Source organism: Astyanax mexicanus, chromosome 23 (assembly GCF_023375975.1).
Source record: "Astyanax mexicanus isolate ESR-SI-001 chromosome 23, AstMex3_surface, whole genome shotgun sequence".
Lineage (NCBI taxonomy): Eukaryota > Metazoa > Chordata > Actinopteri > Characiformes > Acestrorhamphidae > Astyanax > Astyanax mexicanus.
Window position 1 is genome coordinate 31,137,515 of NC_064430.1, and position 22,192 is coordinate 31,159,706.

At 38.3% G+C, this 22,192-nt stretch overlaps 1 protein-coding gene across 1 annotated transcript in view; it reads right to left on the reverse strand.

Annotated features, from left to right (window-relative positions):
* Positions 1 to 22,192, reverse strand: part of mindy2 (MINDY lysine 48 deubiquitinase 2) — a 62,831-nt gene that overhangs the window by 10,258 nt on the left and 30,381 nt on the right. The window contains exons 3-6 of the mRNA XM_022664128.2: positions 20,379 to 20,443; positions 6,057 to 6,215; positions 3,762 to 3,864; positions 1,768 to 1,910 (exon numbers count right to left, since the gene is read on the reverse strand). Of these exons, the coding sequence (XP_022519849.2) occupies positions 1,768 to 1,910; positions 3,762 to 3,864; positions 6,057 to 6,215; positions 20,379 to 20,443 (470 nt within the window). The remainder of the gene's footprint in view (positions 1 to 1,767; positions 1,911 to 3,761; positions 3,865 to 6,056; positions 6,216 to 20,378; positions 20,444 to 22,192) is intronic.

A 22,192-nucleotide genomic window follows, 5' to 3' on the forward strand; every position in this document is an offset into this window, starting at 1 on the left:
CTCTCCACAGAAAGCTTCTACAAAATACTAGTGAACTGCTGTGAGGATTTGACTGATTTCAGTGACAACTAAGCATCAATGACTAGACAAGCTGTCTGTGTGCATTTCCATATCTGTGTCACCAATGGGTGTACCATAAATCCCCTGGGAAAACATTTGCATAATATTTAGCATTTATACACACAAACTCCGGTGTTATGTGAAGTGTTCGGCAGAGGTTAAATAGGCGTGGTCTTAATATTCTAATGAAAGTGCATGACTTTCATCTTTCACTAATAAATGAACATTTGTTTATATTACCATGGTAACCTACACAGGCTTGAGAAAAAGAAGCATAACTTTCAATAGCTTGCAACTTAGCTCATTAATACGGTTGCAAAACAGTCAGCTCACCAACTCTCCGGTTGGTTGCTCAGGCTCAAAGAGGGGTGGAGCTATGTTATTAGCCATGTGATTGGTCAGGGATCTGCTGATGACAGCCTGACCCACTGTTAGGTTCTCTCATTTTAGATCTATAGGAGATTGATACTAAAATACTGAAGAGATTTCTTAAAATTTAGACCAGATGAGAAAAATGAACCCAATTAGAAGCAAAACTCACATTTAGCTTCTCAGAGGCTTTAAAGTAGCTGAATGCATTTATTAGAAGGGCTGTCCACAAATGTTTAACATAGAGTGTTGAAGTGCAGCAGTTCTATAAACACACTCTGCATCCTGACTCACATCTAAGCAATTTCCTCACAGACAGAAGCATTAGCCATTCTGTGTAGAGCACTTTCATTAATGCAGCTGTGCATGAATTAAATGAACTGGTAAAGGCCTCTGTTAGTGGTTTTATTATTTCTGATTTACTATGGTACTTTCAGTACAAATCTGTACATGTATGCTTTTAGCCACTAGAGGGCATCACTGCACAACATTTCACCTTTAAAGCTTTCAAAATACACTCTTTACACTGATCAGCCAGAACATTAAAACCACGGACAGGTGACCTGAGTTATATCATCGGGTAGGCCTGTCACGATAACAACATTTTCAGGACGATATATTGTCATAGAAATTATTGCGATAAACGATAATATTGTCATTTTACAGGGGCACTAGAGAAAAAGCTTTTTTAGAGCTTTAAGACAATGTGCCACAGTAATGATATACTAGCATAATAATACTATTACTCCATTTTACAGTAAAACTAACTTTTTATTATTAAGAGCAGACATTTGGCTTCCAATATAAAAATATTTTAATATCCTAAATTATTAAAACAAATAAAGTACAACCACCCTGGGACTCACTAAATATTAAACAACAAAAAGTACCAACATATAGATTAAAGTAACATTTACATTAATTCAACTTTTTTTTTTTTTAAATGGACACAGACACTTGCATATTCTTTTTTCTGATCATACATGTATATGCTATAAAACACAAATTAGCTCAAAAACAAGGGTCTATCTGATCAAAAATGATCGTACGATAAGTCGATATTAGTTATCGCGACAGGCCTATTATCGGGTTAAAATTGCCAAAAAATTGTCAGGCTAATGGTCGGCTGAATGCAATTATATCCTCAAAAAAACAACTAGTGTAGAGATTTATGAGAAGTGAAGAGGCAGTTACTGATGAGCAGGTGAACATTTGGACAATTTGTTTCAAGGGTTACAGTGAGCTGTACAGTAAGTGTGTGTTTGTGTGTGTGAGTGTGTTTGTGTGTGTTTGTGTGTGTGAGTGTGTGTATGTGAGAGTTTGTGTGTGTATGTGTACCTTGAATTTGGTCATGGTGCTGAAGTGGTTGTTTCTGAAGAACACGCACAGCTCTCCCTCCTGCACGCTGGAGGTGAGCTCACACAGGCCGTGATAGGTCAGCTGGGTGGCTGTACTGTTGAGGAACTGCTCTGCTACAAACCCTGCCAAAATAAAAGTCACTCATATAAACAAAACAAACAAACAAGCAGAATTTGCCGATATGAATGTCACTAGTGTAAACATATACCATATTTTTCGCCCTATAAAGGCCAATTTATACTTGTGTGAAACCTATGCCGCAGTCTACGTGTGTCCAGTGAGAGTGTGCTATGCAGCTCAGCACGTTTATACTTCTGCGTGCGCGTATCAGCGGCGCTGTGCCGCTCTGCTGTTTAAACCACAATGGCGGTAGTGTGTGAAAGGGAAAGCGAGGCCCAATGGAGCAATCACAGCTGCGACTTTCCACATTTCATGACACGTAGTTACATTTCCAGAGAGGTGCATGCCGAGCTACAGTGTAGGTACGACGCAGAAGTGTAACTGGCCTTTAGGCACACTGGATTATAGGGCACATTATCAATAAACTTCAATTTTTTTTCTGGTCAATTATCGTACATAAGGTTTACCAGATTATAAGGCGCATTATGCGACACTAGTAAGGAACAGGGGTCTCGCCATGTTTTACTACTTATTCCGCAGGTCTCACCGCTGTGTGATGGTGGTGGGATGGTAACTAACTAAGTTGAGTAAAGCTAAGCTAAGTAAACAAAAAAACTGTAATTCTTAAAAAAAATCTTTTAAAGTCAAATGAAATTTCTCTGCTGATAATCGTTTATTTGGGTAAATAAGGCACTTCTGTTTCTTTACAGTAAGCTTAGATTTCCAGATTTCCACTAAGGCTGAGTGCAGCAGCATTAGCATTAGCGGCTAACTGCTAACACTAGTAAATGCCACCCGAAAGTGCTAGCGTTTAGCGGCTAATGCTAATGCTGCTCCAGCAGTGCTAGCCGGGGTTAGCAGCAGGCTATTTCAAAATAGAAGTCACTAACAAATGGAAAACAATGTCAAAAATAAAAGTCACTTGTGGTAAAATACAAATCACTGCAACAGACCAAGCAGTAACCCTAATACAATGCTGTCAATTACCAATAAAAAATTCAATTTTTTGCTGATCTGAAACATGATATGCTTCATAAATAAAAACAGGGCTTGTTGCACACTGGTGATGAGTTAAATAGTTATACAGATTACAGTAGTACTGCACTAGAAAATGGGTTATAGTAGTACTACACTGCACTGAAAAACAACTACAGTAACAGAAGGAACATGCTAGAGTGTGTGTGAGTGTGCTGCAGTCTTCACATGCTGTTATTTATTTATTAATGATGCAACATGAGCCATGAAAAATTCAGCCCCAGGAAAAAAACGTAAACAATATAGAAATACATCTCTCTCTCTCTCCCTCTCTTTCTTTCTCTCTCTCTCTGACACACACACACACTCTTGTTCACACACACAGCGGCTACATGAGGAGCGTGAGAGCTGCACACACACACTCAGCCGGAAGGGAAAGAGAGGACCACACGCACACATGCGCACACACACAAACTTCTTGTTTCTACACACATTACCCATTTCATCAGCACTGATCATACAGGACACTCTGTAGTTCTATAATAATTACAGACTGTAGTTCTGTATCTGTTTCTCTACATATTTTATTATTTATTATAGAGACAAAAGCTCTGAATCTGTTGCTGCACAGTACACAGTACACGCTGCCCAAAGGACACTGTTGGTGGACTGTTCTCAGACGCTAAGGTCTGCAGAAGTGATGCCAGCACTGCTGTATCTGATCCACATTTATCAGCAAGTACAAACAAGGTCATAATGTTATGCTTGATCAGTGTATACACAAAAAAACAAGAGACAGGAGAAGAGAGTGAGATGCGAGAAGGTGTTTGAAAAGAGGAAGAGCAGGAAGTGATGGAGGGATGAAGAACTGTACACACCTTCTCCAGCCAGCTCGCTGCTCTCTGACTGTTTATAGCTGATTATCTTCTCCACCAGCTGATTATAACTGCAGTTCCCCACCGCCTTCACTATATCAGCCATCTACAGACAGAGAGAGAGAGAGAGAGAGAAATTGGTGTGATTGACAGATAATTAGATCAGACTAATAAACAGGAGTGAAACACTCAAGCACTATATGTTTCTTTTAAATGGAGTTAAACAAAGTTTATCTTGCTTTGTTTGGAGTAACTGTCTCTACTGTTAATTAGGGGTGTCACGATTTCGATATTTTATAGAAAACTATCAAAATTATTTCATGGTCTCGAGAATCGAAGTCAAAAAGAGGATCGACGGTCCCTCCCACAAATGGCGCAGCACACTGTAGCTCAAAGAGCAGCTCTTTCTCCAGAGAATGTGGACATTCTCATCTTCTTAAAGAGAAACTTGAAAATATAAAAATAACAGTTGCTTTGTCTAGCATCAAATATGTTAATAGTTTTCGTACCTTAAGGAGCATCTTTCTCTCAAATGAAGTTAATAATATATCTTTATTAAAGAAAAAAACTTCTCATTCTCAGGGACTGAAAAAGTCTTAAAGTCTTATTTTTCATGTTTAACTGTTATAGTAGGATAGAGTTCAGTTTGTTAAGGCTCTAATTGTTCTATTATTTTGTACATGACTGTTCCTGTATTTTTTTTTATTATTTATTTTATGTTGCACATTGCTGTTTTAATAGTGCACACTGCTGCTACCAAAAAAAGCCACTAGATGGCATTACATATATATCTTAATTAAATTATTTAAATTTGACCATTAGCGCCTAATGTGGTGTATTACAGATCACTTGTATCACTTTGCATCACTTATATCAAGCCCACCTTTTGAAATAAGATATTGTAAATTTGATGAATCAAACCAATAACTGACTAATCTATAACTGGCATAGGCTCTTCTGTAAAAAAAAAAGAAAAAAGAAAATCGAGAATCGAATCGTGACCCTAAAATCGGAAATAAAATCGAATCGAGGATTTAGAGAATCGTGACACCCCTACTGTTAATGGAAGACTTTCTACAAGATTTTTGAGCATTGCCATTGCCATTAGGATGTGCATTCACAGTGTCAAGAGTTTTAGTAAGAATGGCTACCAACTCATCCTAGAAGAACTGTATACAGCATCTTCGTACCAGAGAAAACAGGTCCACTGCTGCACAGCTTTATGTTGATGCCTGGCAATAGGTTCAGGTTTATCTGCTCTAGAGGGTCCAATTTAATACTGTACAGGGACTACACAAGCTGTTTGTATGCATTTGCATATCTGTGTTAGCAACGGGTACAAATAAAACTGGCTTAATGTGCTCATTAGAAGCCCAGTGAATGAACAGCTAGATGAAAAGGAGAAAAATAACAGTAAACAAACTTCAGGCTTTCTGTACAATAGGGCTGCAACTAATGATTATTTTGGTAGTCTAGTATTTTGTAGATTATTTTGTAGAACTGTTCTGTTTCTGTGGGTGTGGCTCCTGTTCCAATATACATCACTTACATAAGTCTGCACACCTAAATGTCACCCTGTTGTTCAATCTCTGCTATAATATAATATACAATGCCTGGTCAAAAAAAGTCGACACCAAAAAAAGTTCACACACACTAATATTTGGTAGCTTTGATTTCTGCACGCATTCACTGTTGCAATGATGATGGTAGAGTCTGACCACTGCACAAAGCCTTCTCCATCACATCCCAAAGATTCTCAATGAGGTTAAGATCTGGACTCTGTGGTGAACTCTCTCAATCCATGTGTGAAAATGATGATCTCATCCTCCCTGAATCCTGAACTCTTTCACAATTCCAGACCCATGAATCCTGACATTGTTATCTTGGAATATGTTCATGTTCATCAGGGAAGAAAAAATCCATTGATGGAATAACCTGGTCTATATTCAGTATATTCAGGTAGTCAGCTGACCTCAAATGAGGAGTGGTAAAACTCAAATATAACACTTTAGATTGATAGCTCTCGGAAACACATTTGTAACATTAATACATAAAATAGTACAAATAAAAGTGCAAATAATCTTCCAAATTAACATTATGTGCAAACATCATGTTGGCCAATCATTACAGCCCTGCTGTACAGTGCCCACTACACAGTTATGCTACTGTTTATTAACTGTTGTCTTCTGTTTTGGTTCCATTGTAGTGTCTCTCTCCTTGTATGTGTGTGTGGGGGGGTGGTCCAGTTAAGAGTGTGTGTGTCTGTGTGTGTGTGTGTCTGTATGTGTGTTTCCGCACCTGTGGGTCAACAAGCCAACCATGGTAGAGTGGGATGTCCAGCAGGTCGAAGACGATACACTCTGGAGTGTATTCAAACACACGGACCCCCGTAAACTTCACATTCACGTCCAGCCCTGTCTGCAGCTTATGGAGGACCGCCATCGCATCACTCATATTCTACAGAGAGAGAGAGAGAGAGAGAGAGAGAGAGAGAGAGAGAGAGAGAGAGAGAGAGAGAGAGAGAGAGAGAGAGAGAGAGAGAATGGTTAAACACAAAAACAATGGTGAAACTGAGTAAATGTTTTGGCTAACTGTTGGTTTAATGTCAGAGTCTCTCTCTCTCTCTTTCACTGTGAGTATAAGACTTGACCCTCTGTGGTGATGCTTTGGATCAGATACTCCATCCACTGCTACCTGTTTAACTTCCTCTCCCTTTTCTCCTAAAACAACCATACCCACACCCAAAATATCCATATTGCAATATATCTTAATGTTTACGTTTGGTATACTTTATCAATATGTGCTGTCAAAAAAAGATATGCTTAATCTAGGTTGCTTGGTGCAACTGAGGTGTTTATTTATGTCAATTACAGTTAAAAAAATATTATTATTATTTTTTTTTTATTCAAATCCCCATCATTTGTAAACATGCACTGAATATGCAAACAGCTAAAGGCTGTAGCAGCTCTTTTCACAGATATGCACAACAAATATGTAAAAATATATATTGGACACAAATGAGCTCTAAAATACTCATTTAAAAATATTCTGTTTAATTAGAATTAACTGCTGCACTCCAGAACTGGTGCATCTTGAATCTTCAGTGCAGTGTGAGTCCTGTATATTTAGACACCTTGGTGGAAGTGCTCGGCCGTGTTGTGGTGAAATCTGAGTCACTGTCCTGCCGGAACTCGCTGCAGGGTGAATCAGTACAGCACGACCTGTTCCAGAGGGTGCCAGGCAGCCAGGCCCAGTATTGGCCCTGCACTGGCCCAGCGTGGGCACTGGGGGCCGGGGGTGCGTCAAGGTCGACAGCTCACCCAAAACCCGTCCTCCCACTGGCCCCATTCAGGCCTGCTAAAGCCTGGCCCAGAGCCCAGCACCCACCCACTCCCTCCTCAGTGTCTGTGTGTGTGTGTGTGTGTGTGTCTGTCCTGTCTTTGTCCCAATAGCCCCGCGGGAGTGCCCTCTCTGCTCCACTGAATACGTTGCCTATAAATAAATAAATACACACAATTGCTATTTCAATATCATCAGATATTGAATCTGATATTTTTATGAAAAAGTTTTTATAGCAACAAAGATTGTTGTAGACTGTTTTTATCATAGTATCAGAGTGATTCTCAAAAACAATTCTAGATTTTAGTTCTTACATAATAACCGAAAGGTCAGATACATTTTACAAATGTTTTAAATACTGTAGACCTTTTACTACTCTAGACCAGTTTATTATATTATTATATATATTATATTCACCTAAACATTAAAAAAACTATTATAAAAGCTTGCAGAGCCAGAGGTTATTTGTTTTTAGGAGATTTGCGACTAAGCAAATTCATCTACATCCTAATACATTTTAACATTAATAGCTATAATACGTTGCCCTGTAATAACAGAAATAAACTAGTGCACATTAAATGAGATATATGAGCATATTTGACATTTTGACCACATTTAATCAAATTTTACTAAGTAAAGTTACTGAGCAGTACAGTGAATAGAGATCTTCAACTTTCTGCAGTAGGAGTGTGCCACATCGTATCGTATGCGTAATATCGCCAACATTTTTGAATATCGTGAACGATATTATACCCTGAAATATGGTGCCATAACACTCACCTCTAATTATCACATCAGTGTACTAGTTTTTTGCTGTTTTAAGCAAAAGAAAAATTCACACTGTTCTCATTTCCTCTTAAATATCTACTAGACAGATTATATCTGTCCAGTATCATTTATTTTACTTTAATCCTGGATATATGGAGATATTTGGATTTCATTATTATTAGTATCATGACATTCTGGATCATTGACTGTTACAAATCTACTAAAATTCTTGTATTTTTTAAAAATATCTGAGTTAGAGGTGTTCCATATCATATTGAATACAATAATAAAATGTACGTTTTGTTTTGTTGCAGTAGTGTATTTATTTATTTTTTGTTATATCACCAAGAGTATCGTTTAAGCACAAGTGTGTACACCAGGGGTGTCCAAACTACGGCCCGCGGGCCATTTGTGGCCCGTTTCCTTTTTTGGAGCGGCCCGCGAGGTATTTTACAAATAGAATGAAAGTTGACCCGCTGTTAAGCAGGTTTTTATAATGTGAGATTCAAAGTTTGAACGCTAGGTGTCAGAAACGGACCAAAGAGTCTAAAAGCGGAGAGAGTGCGCATTTGTAGTGCAAAAAAACGGGCCAGAGTCTAAAAGTTGCCGTAATTAAGGAGTTTAATATTAAGAGACATCATGAAATGAAACATCAATTTGAAAAATCTTAGTTTACACAACACTGTCAAAGATAGATAAAGATAGAAGTCAAGTAAAAGGGTGTGTAAATGAAAGTAATCAGGAAAAAGTATTATTTAAAGTGGTTTATTTCATTATTTGTTTTATTATAGAGTCTGTGTCCTGTGACTTCAAATACATTTCTCTTTCTGGCCCCCAACAAAAAAAAGTTTGGACACCCCTGGTGTACACAGACGACAGCGATTATTTGAGTTTAGTGAACATGGCTGAGCACACAAACGCTTGGGTTTAGACTGGTCTCTCAATGAACTAGCAGGTCCTTCGTCTCCCAGTCACGCGTTTCCCTCTCTCTCTTTCCCACAGTCTGTCCACACACACACACACACACACACACACACACACACACACACACACACACACACACACACACACACACACACACACACACACACACACACACACACACACACACACACACACACACACACACACACACACACACACACACACACACACACACACACACACACACACACACACACACACACACACACACACACACACACAAATCTTGACCCACTGCGGCCACAGAGAAACAAAAGCTGTGATTGAGGCACAGATCTAATTAGCTTAAAATCAGGACTAATAAAAAATGGCTCTCCTTCTCCTCCAGCATCAGAAATCAGATCTCCACACAGAAACGAAGCGAGACGTTCCAGAATAATCAGGATCAGTGAGAAACGCTGTGAGAAACGCAGTGTGTTACGCGGGAGAGAGTAAAGCAGATGGCCACACTGAGATGAGTCAGCAGAGCGGGACAGACGACAGTCCTAATCAGACCTGCGTAAATAAACAATAACAATAACTACTGAAACCAGCCCCCTGTCTGATACTGATGATGTGTTACAGCAATGCTAGATCTCCAAATATCTGAGAACAGCCCTTCTAATGCTTAGAGTTCTTACAGTTGTGGTTATGGTTATGGTAGGATGGCTGTGGATATGATCAGGGTATAGTTATTAGAGTATAGATTGGATTTAGCATTAGCATGGTTAAAGAAATGATTAGGATCAGGTTTAAGTTTAAGATTAGTTTTAGTATTGCTGAGGGTAGGATTAGGATTAGTTCAGGTTTAAAGTTTAGCTCATGGTTGGTGGATGTGGTTTAGGGTTAGCATGGATGAGGTGAGGGTTAGGCTTTTTTTTTAAGGTTAGGGTGTTAGGGTTAGTATGGCTGTGGATAAGATCTTGGTTTGTGGTTAACGAAAGATGTAGGGTTAGCTTTGTAATTAACAGTGTTACTGTCAGGTTTAGGTTTAAGGTTACACTTATTATTATTATTATGATTGTGAATAGGATTTAAGTTAGGTTTATGTTTAAGGTTAGGGTTATTATGATACTGAATAGGATTGGAGTTAGGTTTATGTTTAAGGTTAGGGTTATTATGATTGTGAATAAGATTAAAGTTAGGTTTAGATTTAAGGTTAGGGTTATTATGATACTGAATAGGATTTAAGTTAGGTTTAGGTTTAAGATTAGGTCTATTATGATTGTGAATAGGATTTATGTTAGGTTTAAGTTTAAGGTTGGGGTTATTATGATTGTGAATAGGATTTATGTTAGGTTTAAGTTTAAGGTTGGGGTTATTATGATTGTGAATAGGATTTATGTAAGGTTTATGTTTAAGGTTAGGGTTATTATGATCCTGAATAGGATTTAAGTTAGGTTTAGATTTAGGGTTATTATGATTGTGAATAGGATTTATGTAAGGTTTATGGTTAAGGTTAGGGTTATTATGATACTGAATAGGATTGGAGTTAGGTTTAGGTTTAAGATTAGGTCTATTATGATTGTGAATAGGATTTATGTTAGGTTTAAGTTTAAGGTTGGGGTTATTATGATTGTGAATAGGATTTATGTTAGGTTTAAAGTTTAGGGTTTTATGATTGTGAACAGGACTAAGGATAGGTTTAAGTTTAGGGTTAAATTCAGGTTCATTAATGTTGTGATTAGGATTAAGTTCAAGTTTAAACTTGAAAGTGTCTGGCTATAGTGTAGAGTAGTTTGGCAACAATGATAAAAAAAATGGTAGTCCTTATAAATATTGTGTAGTAAAGTAAGTGTGTGTGTGTGTGTTTGTGTGTGTATGTGTGTGAATGCTGTTGTATTGTCCTGTAAGAGAGTTTGTTGTCTCTTGTAAAGCGTCTCCACTCTCACTCCAGAATGTTCCAGTCTATTTTGGAATGTGGGCTTGAAAGAGTGAGGATGGTGGGATTAAAATAGCAGCAGTGTCTCTGATACTTGTAAGTGTGCGTGTGTGTGTATGTGTGTGTGTGTGTGTGTGTGCTTGATCAGTGTGTGAGTAGGTGGAGGCTGGCAGTGCTTTGTCAGTGCTGGTTGTTCTGTGCTGTTATACTGAGCTGACTTCAGCATTAGTCCATAAACAGTCATACAATCTGCTCTCAAATCTCACCATATTTATTTATTATACAATATATTCCCAAAAGTACTGGGAGAACAGCTCAGCTATCGCCCCTTTAAAATAACTGTCCAGGGAAAACTATTAGATTTGAGAAGAGCTTTGGTGTGAGGATTTGACTGCATTCAGTTACAGCAGGGGTGTCCAAACTACGGCCCGCGGGCCATTTGCGGCCCGTTTCCCTCTTTGGAGCGGCCCGCGAGGTATTAAGAAATAGAATGAAAGTTGGCCCGCTGTTAAACAGGTTTTTATAATGTGAGATTCAAAGTTTGAACGCTAGGTGTCAGAAACGGGCCAAAGAGTCTAAAAGTGGAGAGAGTGTTCAGTTGTAGCGCAAAAAAAACGGGCCAAAGAGTCTACAAGCAGCAAGAGTGAAGTTGTAGCGCAGGAAAACAGGCCAAAGAGTCTAAAAGCGGAGAGCGTGCGCAGTTGTGACGCAGAAAAACGGGCCACAGAGTCTAAAAGCGGAGAGGGTGCGCAGTTGTAGCACAAAAAAAACGGACCAAAGAGTCTAAAAGTGGCTAGAGGGTTCAGTTGTAGCGCAGAAAAAGGGCAAAAGAGTTTAAAAGTTGCCTGAATTAAGGGGTTTATTATTAAGAGACATCATGAAATGAAACATCAATTTGAAGATAAATGTAAAGATAAATAAAGGTAGTAAGTCAAGTAAAAAAAAAGGTGTGTAAATGAAAGTAATCAGGAAAAAGTATTATTTAAAGTGGTATATTTCATTATTTGTTTTATAACAGAGTCTGTGGCCCGTGACTTCAAATACATTTCTCCTTCTGGCCCCTAACAAAAAAGTTTGGACACCCCTGATGTACAGAGTTTAGGATAAGGTTATTAGCTGATCACACTCACATCCTCTCATCCCAGCCCAAAAGTATTAGCTGGAGCTCCATCATTTCAGACAAAACGGTTCCACAGCTCAACATTGGGGCTTTATGCCCCTCTAGTTAGACCATGACTGGCTATAGGCTGGCAAGGTGCTAACAAGCTTCTGTACAGTTTATCAGCTCCAGACAGTCCTATTCTTTTTGGCAATATTTAATAGAATATAGAAAATAGATAAACGATGTGCATGTATGTTAGAGCTGTGTATTACCCTTGATTTCCAAAACAATCTGCTTGATTTTCAAATGGACTCAATTTGACTCTTTTTTTTTTGTTCAATTTCATATCAATTTATTTAGGGATATTTCATTTACAACTACAGGTTTTGTTCAGAAAAAAAAAAATCAGAAAACTAATGCAGTATCTGTACAAGGAACAATCAACCCTACCTATATAAAAAATATTAGTACTTGTTCTTAATCTTAACCCTAATTTAATTATTTTCTTTTTTTTTTAAATTATGCATATCTTAAAAAAAAATCACTCGAAAAGACACTTGTACTGTACTATAATTGGGTGTGGGAATGACAGGGTATCATGATACATTGCCTATGATAAAAATGATATTGTGATCGATATTGATATTGATATCGATATTGTGATACTCAATAGATCACAATATAATTATCTATGACACTTCACAGCATCTGTGTTAGTGAAGAGGATAAAATACTCCTGAAAAATGAAATACCAGGATTTATGGATTTATTGGCGTCAGTTTCACAAAAATTAACAATCAATATTCTTCACCACAGGTTTACCCTGTTCATTTGATTAGCGCCTTCATGTGGAGTAATAAAGCAGTAACTTTAATAAGCCTGAAAGGTGCGCGTTTATTTAAATTTAGAGTGTTTAAATTACTATATCCCTTTTTGACGCCACATATCAATAGCATATTGAAAACAAAAGCAATGTGATATAATGCAATATCAATCATTTATCCCACACCTAAATATAATACTTATATATTTTTATATAAAAATAGAATAAATAAAAAAAGAAATAGAATAATCTCAACTCTCTAAGTAATGAGATCTCATGTGCCCTAAACCTGAAAAACATGAAGTCTGGTTTAAAAAGAAATGTTTATTGAGCAGAAAAGTACTACAGTTTTGTCAGTTTGACTAGACCAGAGGTTTTCTAATATTGCTTCCTATTTTGCATTTAAAAAGTATTTTGAATATATCAATAATTTGGCAATATTTCACAGCTCTGCTTAGTAAACATAGCATCAGGTTTAAATCAGGCTCGGGCTCATAATGTCAGTTTATGGGACAGAATGTGCACGGGTTCGAGTAGGGTCGGGTTGGATTTTTTGGTTCTGATCTAAGCTCTAACATGTTTTAATTGTGGATTAATTGATAAAAACAAACAGAAGACACTGAAGCTGGACCATCTACAAGTGAAGCAGCCACTGTATCCCTGTACTAGACTATCATGAATCAGTTGTGCAGATATAGCATTTATTCAGTGTCTCATATAGTACAGCATTACTGAGATATAATAATAAGAAAGCAGAGTTTAGGAAATACTAGAGACGGACCGATCAGTGTTTTTGGGGCCGATTCCGATCGCCGATACCGAACTTGGATGGGGCAAAATGCCACATTAATGCCACACAGGTGCCAGGCAAACCTGGTACAGATTCCCCTAATTACATCCACGCCTAAGCAAACACCGGTAATTTACACTGATCAGTCAATAAACAGAAGAGTGTTACTGACCAAAATAAACGCTTTTCAGGAGATATAAGTTATAATAAATAAATATAAATATTTATTAGACACCAGAATTTTATATTCATATGTCAATACTGCAGGAATGTGTAACATCGGCCGCCTCAGCCTGTTTTTTGCTTAAAATATCTCATTTACTGTTAATATATAGATAATAATACAATATTTTAATAAGAACAACAGTAACATTAATCTAACGCTCCAGCTAGCGCTTAGATTGGGCAAAAAAATGCAGCCTGACTCTCTCCGCCCTCATAAACTGTAATTACGACCTGATTATGACCTGATTTAAAATCCCTATTTTAAGTAAGTAACGTTACAGCAATTAAACAGCGATTTTAACTAATTTCACAAATAGTTGGAAAGAATGAAATGACGCCGTGACGGCTGCTCTAAACTGCTTTTGTGAGCTAACCTAGCTGCTTGACTTGAGATGAACTGTAGAGAGCGGTATTATCCGGTTAGTGGGGTTAAAACCTTTAATTCCTACACAGATGAACTTAAGAAAACTGTAAAATACGCTCCAGACTGGCTGAGCTCTGTAGCCCGAGGCTGGGCTGTAGCTCTGACTGAGCGGGGCTTCTGCTGCTGCTGCAGCTCCGACTAGTGGTTGGATGAGGAACTGCAGCTTCCTGTAAGCGAGCAGTTTCACCGGCCATCCACACAAAGCTCTGATTAACTGCTTAACCCTAAACTCCTGAATCAGATCGGCTAAAATCAGAGGAATAATTGGCCGATCGCCGATATTGTATTTTGGCTGAAAATCGTCCGATACTGATACACTGCCGATCGATCGTCCCATCTCTAGTAAATACAGTTCTCAAAAAAAGATCTGAATTTTCTCATTTTCTTCACTATATGAATCAAACCGGATCTGAAGCTGCAATTCTCCTCACCGTTTTTTTAGCCCGGCATTCACACTGGCAGGTAACAAGACACTCATGTCGTCTCGAGTTTATTTTGTGTGGATGTGTCTGGTTAGCATAGAGGCTAATCTAGAAAGCTATTTATTGAGCCATACTTTTCTTTCATTTCTACTTCATTTTTCTCCAAATGATCCCTGTACTTGTTCAAAGATGCATAATATGAAACAGGAAAAGAAGAAATGCCAGACATGTTTAGGGGATGGGTGTATCCTTAGTGATTTCACGAATTTCCATTGGTCAATTTTACGGAACCAGTGTCACAGAAACACTGAATGAGAATGTGCGTCCAAGTGATGTGCATTCATTAGAAGTAGTGTCCATACCAGCAGATGACATGACTCTCCAATCCATCACTGATTGGTGGAAACTTCACACTAGACCTCAAGCAGTTTGGACTGTGTGTTTCTCCACTCTTCCTCCAGACTCTGCTCCCTTGATTTACAAATGAAATGCAAAATTTACTGATGATCAGTGATGGTTTGGACTTTGGTGGAGGTGCGAATTTCGTTGATTTTAAGTTTTTATTGTCTGTGAGCTGTGGCCATCCACAGTGCGAGAAATAAACTCATAAAATAGATCACTCTGTGTGTAATACATCTATATAATATATGAGTTTCACATTTTTAACTGAATAAAATTAAAAAAGGAAGTTGTGTCCACAAACATTTGGACACAGTGTATAACAACATCACAAAGATGGGTTTCTAGAGCAGCGCTGCTCTTCTGAGTGCATCTCTGATATACACACTCTCTCTCTCTCTCTCTCTCTCTCTCGCTCTGTCATTTTATGCCATATGTCTCATTCCCTTTCTCTTTCTCTCCCTCCCTCTATCCACACGAACCCATACAATATTAACAGATGTTCTGGCACACTGCCAGTCTCTTTAAACAGGAGGAGAAAAGAGGAGGAGAAAGCAGATAAGGAACCATGTCAGACAGCAGGAGGAATACACACTTCCTCTTTCCCTCCATCCCTCTTTCCTCTCTCTCTCTCCGCTCTGCATCATTAAACAGTAACATAGAAGAGATACTTACGCTCTCTCTCTCTCTCTCTCTCTCTCTCTCTCTCTCTCTCGCTCTGTCATTTTATGCCATATGTCTCATTCCCTTTCTCTTTCTCTCCCTCCCTCTATCCACACGAACCCATACAATATTAACAGATGTTCTGGCACACTGCCAGTCTCTTTAAACAGGAGGAGAAAAGAGGAGGAGAAAGCAGATAAGGAACCATGTCAGACAGCAGGAGGAATACACACTTCCTCTTTCCCTCCATCCCTCTTTCCTCTCTCTCTCCGCTCTGCATCATTAAACAGTAACATAGAAGAGATACTTACGCTCTCTCTCTCTCTCTCTCTCTCTCTCTCTCTGAGCTTGCATGCGTCCTCCAGGCCACACGAGCCGAATGCTGTGTTACATAATGCTGCTCTCTATAGGGGACAAAGCCCATTACGCCCAGTATCATCAGACCCTCCCCCACATCCTCCATACACTCCACTCCCACAATCACATAAACCACAACTCACTGAGCATTCCACTCAACATCAATCAGCATCTGCTTTAACTCTATCAGATCAAATGAGATCAAGCGCTTTCATGTTCAGAAGAACATGATCTGATCTAATCTGATCTAAACTAATCTACTCACTTTAAACCACAAGTCAGTTCTTGCACACTTAACTATACATCCCAAACTATAAAGTATGTCACAGTATCATTAAGTACTGAATTATTAGTGCTTTAAAGAAATAAGTACTTAGTGAATTATTAATAGATACTAAATAATTGCAATGTATTACTAGTGGTTTCAACAGTAAAAATGGACTTGGGGTGGGAGAAACATAACTTGTTAATGGTGTAAAAAATAGCCATTTATTTGCGTGGGCAACGCTGTGAGTAAAAGCTCTATTCAACAACAGTCAGTACTTGTTATCATGTTTCATTACAGTACATTACAATCTGGAAACGTTAACACATTATTTTTTTGTGTCCAAATGATCATGTGATGAAGTTAACAGAGTCTGGTGATGTGATTATATATATATATATACATATATATATATATATATATATGTATATATATATATACACAGGTGCTGGTCAACGAATTAGAATAATTTGAAATAGTGCAATCATGAAATTCTTTGAATGCATTTTTTGTGCAGAAAGCAAATCAGGTGTTCACCGCACCTGTCCTACTCGTTAGACTAATCACAGAACTCGTTACCTGGAAAAAAATTTGCTCAGCTGAGCTTTCCAAAAGGCCCATTTAGGCCATTTAACTGTGACACTGTTGTTTTATTGAATTAGAATAATGGAGAAACCGTTTCATTGAATTAGAATAATTTTTATTATAATTACAATCATCACTTTCTCAGTATTTTGTGGCTGCCCCCTTGGCTTGTATGACTGCCTGAAGTCTCCGCGGCATCGATTTGACCAGCTTGTCGCAAGTTTCCGCACTCACAGCTTCCCAGGCAGTGGCGATGTTCTGCTTCAGTTGGTCCAGCTTAGTAGGCTTTCTGTCGTGAATTTTCCGCTTGTCGATGGCCCAAAGGTTTTCAATGACATTGAGGTCAGGCGAGTTGGCCGGCCATGCCAAAACTTCAAGCTGTTTTTTAGTGAACCAATCTTTGGTCGACTTTGCCGCATGAGCCGGTGCAAAGATCCTGTTGAAATATGAAGTCTTCTTCGCCGAACTGTTCCTCAACAGTCGGAATCAGGAACGTTTCCAGAACATCTTGATATACGGCAGCATTGACAGTCTTCTTGAGGAAGCAGAGTTTCCCTACACCTCGAGCGGACATGCATCCCCAGACCATAACGCTCTGGGGGAAACTTGATGGATCTTTTCACGCACTCGTGGTTGTAGGTTTCGCCACCACGACGCCAGACACGAGGACCTTGGTCACCGAAGGAGATGCAGAAGCGTGATTCGTCACTGAAGACCACTTTCTGCCAGTCTTCAGCAGTCCACTCGCCGTGTTCTTTGGCCCACTTCAGCCGTTTCTCCATTTGTTGATTGTTCAGCATCGGTTTTACTGCTGGAACGCGAGATTTGAAGCCGAGTTCGCGCAGACGACGGTAAGTGGTTGATCTGGAGACGTCAGCGCCGGTCTGCTTGTTCCACAAGTCTGTGAGCTCGGAAGTGGACTTGAACCGGTTGCTGACTGCGATCTTTCTCAGCTGCTTGTTGTCGCGAGCAGAAGTTTTTCGGACGCCGGAACAGTTGGTGCGCTTGCTGCAGTTTCTCTTGAGAGCTTTGCAGACGGAAGACTGGCTGATGCCGAGCTGCTCAGCAATTTTAGTTTGGGTCTAGCCTTGTTGGCGAAGGGCTTGAATTTGAGCCACTATTCCGGTTGAGAGGTCGCGCTGCTTACCCATGATTGATTTTACAACTTAGAAATTCTACTCAACCCTGACTTTATACTGCACAGTGAACACTCTTCACAGAAAACAAAAATTCGAGCATTTATTCTAATTCAATGAAACGGTTTCTCCATTATTCTAATTCAATAAAACAACAGTGTCACAGTTAAATGGCCTAAATGGGCCTTTTGGAAAGCTCAGCTGAGCAAATTTTTTTCCAGGTAACGAGTTCTGTGATTAGTCTAACGAGTAGGACAGGTGCGGTGAACACCTGATTTGCTTTCTGCACAAAAAATGCATTCAAAGAATTTCATGATTGCACTATTTCAAATTATTCTAATTCGTTGACCAGCACCTGTATATATATATATATATATATATATATATATATATATATATATATATATATATATATATATATATATATAGATAGATATATAGATAGATAGATAGATACAGGGAAGTTCCAGAATTAAATTGTTTTAGATTGTGATTTAGATGGGTGTCACGATTCTCTAAATCCTCGATTCGATTTTATTTCCGATTTTAGGGTCACAATTCGATTCGATTCTCTATTTTTTTTTTTTTTTTTACAGCAGAGAGGCCTATGCCAGTTTAGATTAGTCTATGATCAGTTATTGGTTTGATTCATCAAATTTACAATGTCTTATTTCAAAAGGTGGGCTTGATATAAGTGATATATATGTAATGCCATCTAGTAGCTTTCTTTGGTAGCAACAGTGTGCACATAACAAAATAAATAATAAAAAAATGATAGAACAATTAAAGCCTTAACAAACTGAACTCTATCCTACTATAACAGTTAAACATGAAAAATAAGACTCGTCCCTGAGAATGGGAAGTTTTTTTCTTTAATAAAGATATATTATTAACTTTATCTGAGAGAAAGATGCTCCTTAAGGTACCAAAACTATTAACATATTTGAGGCTAGACAAAACAACTGTTATTTTTATATTTTAAAGTTTTTCTTTAAGAAGATGAGAATGTGCACATTCTCTGGAGAAAGGGCTGCTCTTTGAGCTACAGTGAGCTGTGCCACTTGCGGGAGGGATCGTCGATCCTCTTTTTGACTTCGAGGTTCGAGACCATGACATAATTACGATCGATTTCGATGAAATATCGAAATAGTGACACCCCTAGTGATTTATCACAGAATATTGTTGCGGTTAATAAAATTATTTTTATAAGAGACTGACACCACTAATTTAAATACATCTCAATTTTGCCAATCTCACAATTATTCTGCTTACATATCCATTATTAACCACTTAGGAACAAATATGATTTAAACAGTGAACAGTGGGGTTTAAGGGTGTATTGTTTACACACTCTTTCACAGACTAGCGTAAACAGGCTAAATGCTAAACTGTGCACTTCATAAGCTTTGGACGCTGAGCAGTTCTCCCACTGCAGGACTCCAGAATGGGCTATTTTAGAAGCGAAGGTGAGAAGGTGTAAACGTTCTTGCTGAGTGAGCAGGACCGGTGTGTGTGTGTGTGTGTGTGTGTGTGTAGTTGTGTTTGTTTGGCAATACTGTGTCCCATGCCTCTCTTTCACACACCACTGTAAAGCATCAAATCCTCAGATCCTGCAGAGTACAGCCACACATGCTTACACTAACTGGCCACTTTATTAGAAACACCTGTTACCTTGTGCTTACACTAACTGTGGCCACTTTATTAGAAACACCTGTTACCTTGTGCTTACACTAACTGTGGCCACTTTATTAGAAACACCTGTTACCTTGTGCTTACACTAACTGTGGCCACGTTATTAGAAACACCTACAATACCTTGAGCTACCACTCACTGTGGCCACTTTATTAGAAACACCTGTTACCTTGTGCTTACACCAACTGTGGCCACTTTATTAGAAACACCTACATTACCTTGTGCTTCCACTCACTGTGGCCACTTTATTAGAAACACTTGCTACCCTGCCTGTGCAACCACTCACTCTGCCACCAGTTAGTAAAAGAAGAAAGTAAAGTAGGTGTTTCTAATAATGTGGCCACAGCGAGTGGAGGTCGAAGTGGAAATACAGGGTAAAGTAGTTGTTTCTAATAAAGTGGCCACAGTACGTGGAAGCACAAGGTGGTAGGTGCTTATAATGAAAAGCCCAATGAGTGGAAGTTCAAGATAATTCTACTAATGATTAAGTTTTTTTATAATTAAAAGCTCACTGCTCTTTAAAAGGGTATAATTAATGTTTTATGTATTATTATTATTATATTAATTAAATACATTTGTCCTAAAATTACAATAAAATACTTTATGGTAATTTTCTCGCAGACAATATTTCATTGAAATGAAAAAAAAAAAAAAAAAAAAACTATTTTTGTCACAGCTAGTGGCAGGTAAGTGTAGGTATAAGGTAGGGGTTTCTAATAAAGTGGACAGTGAGTAAAAGAACAATGTGTTTAGAGGCGTTTCCGGTAAAATGGCCCGCTTCTTACCTGTTCGTAGTTCAGCCGCTGGGCCTCGGAGATCTCCTTGGGTTTGGCATCGAGGATGTAATCTCCTGTTATACAGATAGAGACATGGAGAAAATATTAGGCCTCATTTTAACACTTCAAATCACACGTGCACACGCACTCACGCACAAATGAAACATCACTATAATTCTCTAGACATCCTGTTATTAACAAACCTCTGCTTCCTTCGTCACTGAGAGGGAATCAATAGGAATGGGAAGCGGCGGATCTTTCCGCTCTCATTTCTCCTTTTAACAGTTTAAATGAACAGCACGGTTCATTTGGTTCATTTAAGGGTTTGGTCAATAACGCTAATGCTGCTGCTATAGAGCAGTGGGTAATACCCCTGTCCCCATGTGGCAGACTGGGGTTCGATTATCCTCTGTTACACCACTGAACTGGATAAAAGGACCTGTTAAATGCCACAGAAACAGCAAATGTTGCTGTCAATGTCTTACATTATCTGTGTGTCTGCATTAAAACCATTATAACTTTTTTTTATATATTTCTATTAGGGGTGTGACGAGACATTAATATGAAATTAAAATATAAAATGGCTTGAAAACTGAGTTTTATTTGACAAAATCATATAACGCAAACTTAACAGACTGGTTTCTCTCTCACATTGATTCTATAAGAAATAGAAAAGGTAAAAAAATAAAACTTTTCTAGGTCTTATACAGTGCAAACAATAAGTGCAAACCACAAGCAGTCATATTAAGACTATGGTTTGTGAATTTCTCTCCTAAATCTCTTGTAATTTAACTATGCAGAACCATAACCAGTCATATTAAGACTAAGCTTGAAGTGAAACAGAGACAGAACATGTTTTTAAATACAGTACAGAGCTAAGGGATTAGTACAGCTGCCTATGAAACAGTCACGTGTAGGATTTACTTACAGTATTTATATATGGTTTGTATCTTGTTGGTCACTCTGTTACCGTTTATTGTTTCCACTGGAGCCAAAATGCATCCAGACATACAACTTAAAAGTAGCAGAAGCATCTTCTATACAAATACCTGAATTTTCCTCTTCTGCTGAGAGCTGCTCTCACTGCTCAGCCACCGCACTTGCAGCTATCACTACTGTGTTGTCAGATCCTTCTTAAAAAGTCCACACTTAACTGTTTTTTCCTGCGAGAGAGGTTTAAGCTTGACGAGAAATTTTGTCACATTTTAATCTCGCGAGATCTCATGGCACGAGATCACGTCACACCCCTAATTTCTATATTTCTATATATTAGGGTTAATAGAGTTGATGTCCAGTCAGTGTCAGGTCGTTGTTTCTTCAGTATGGGTGTTAAAGCAGGAGAGCCTGGGTTAGGCCTGTAAACTGGTTAAATCTATAGTAACTCACTACATAAAATATGTTTTTATAAAATAAAATGAAATTAAACTTGTTGTTCTACAGTGGACCGGGACTGTGGCTGATCCAGGCGTGTCTCAGTGGACTGAATATCTGCTACTGAACACAGAACCAGTTCCCATCCTCAAAGCTCTGTCTCTCTGTACACAATACCCACTAGTGACAAAGAGTGTTTGAACAGCTTAACAAATGTCAATATATTTCTGCAGTGTTTTCTGACTGGCATTCAAAGCTAATCTCACTTAAAACTGTATGAAATAATTAACTATTAATTTTATAAACAAAACTTAGCTGTTTAAATTACATACTGTAGCAGTTTAAATGAAATGGCAGCGGATGATACCAACAGTAGTAGTAGTAATAAAAAAAATAAAAATAATCATCACCAGATGATTAGAGTGAATTACATGAGGATGTTAGGGTAAAAT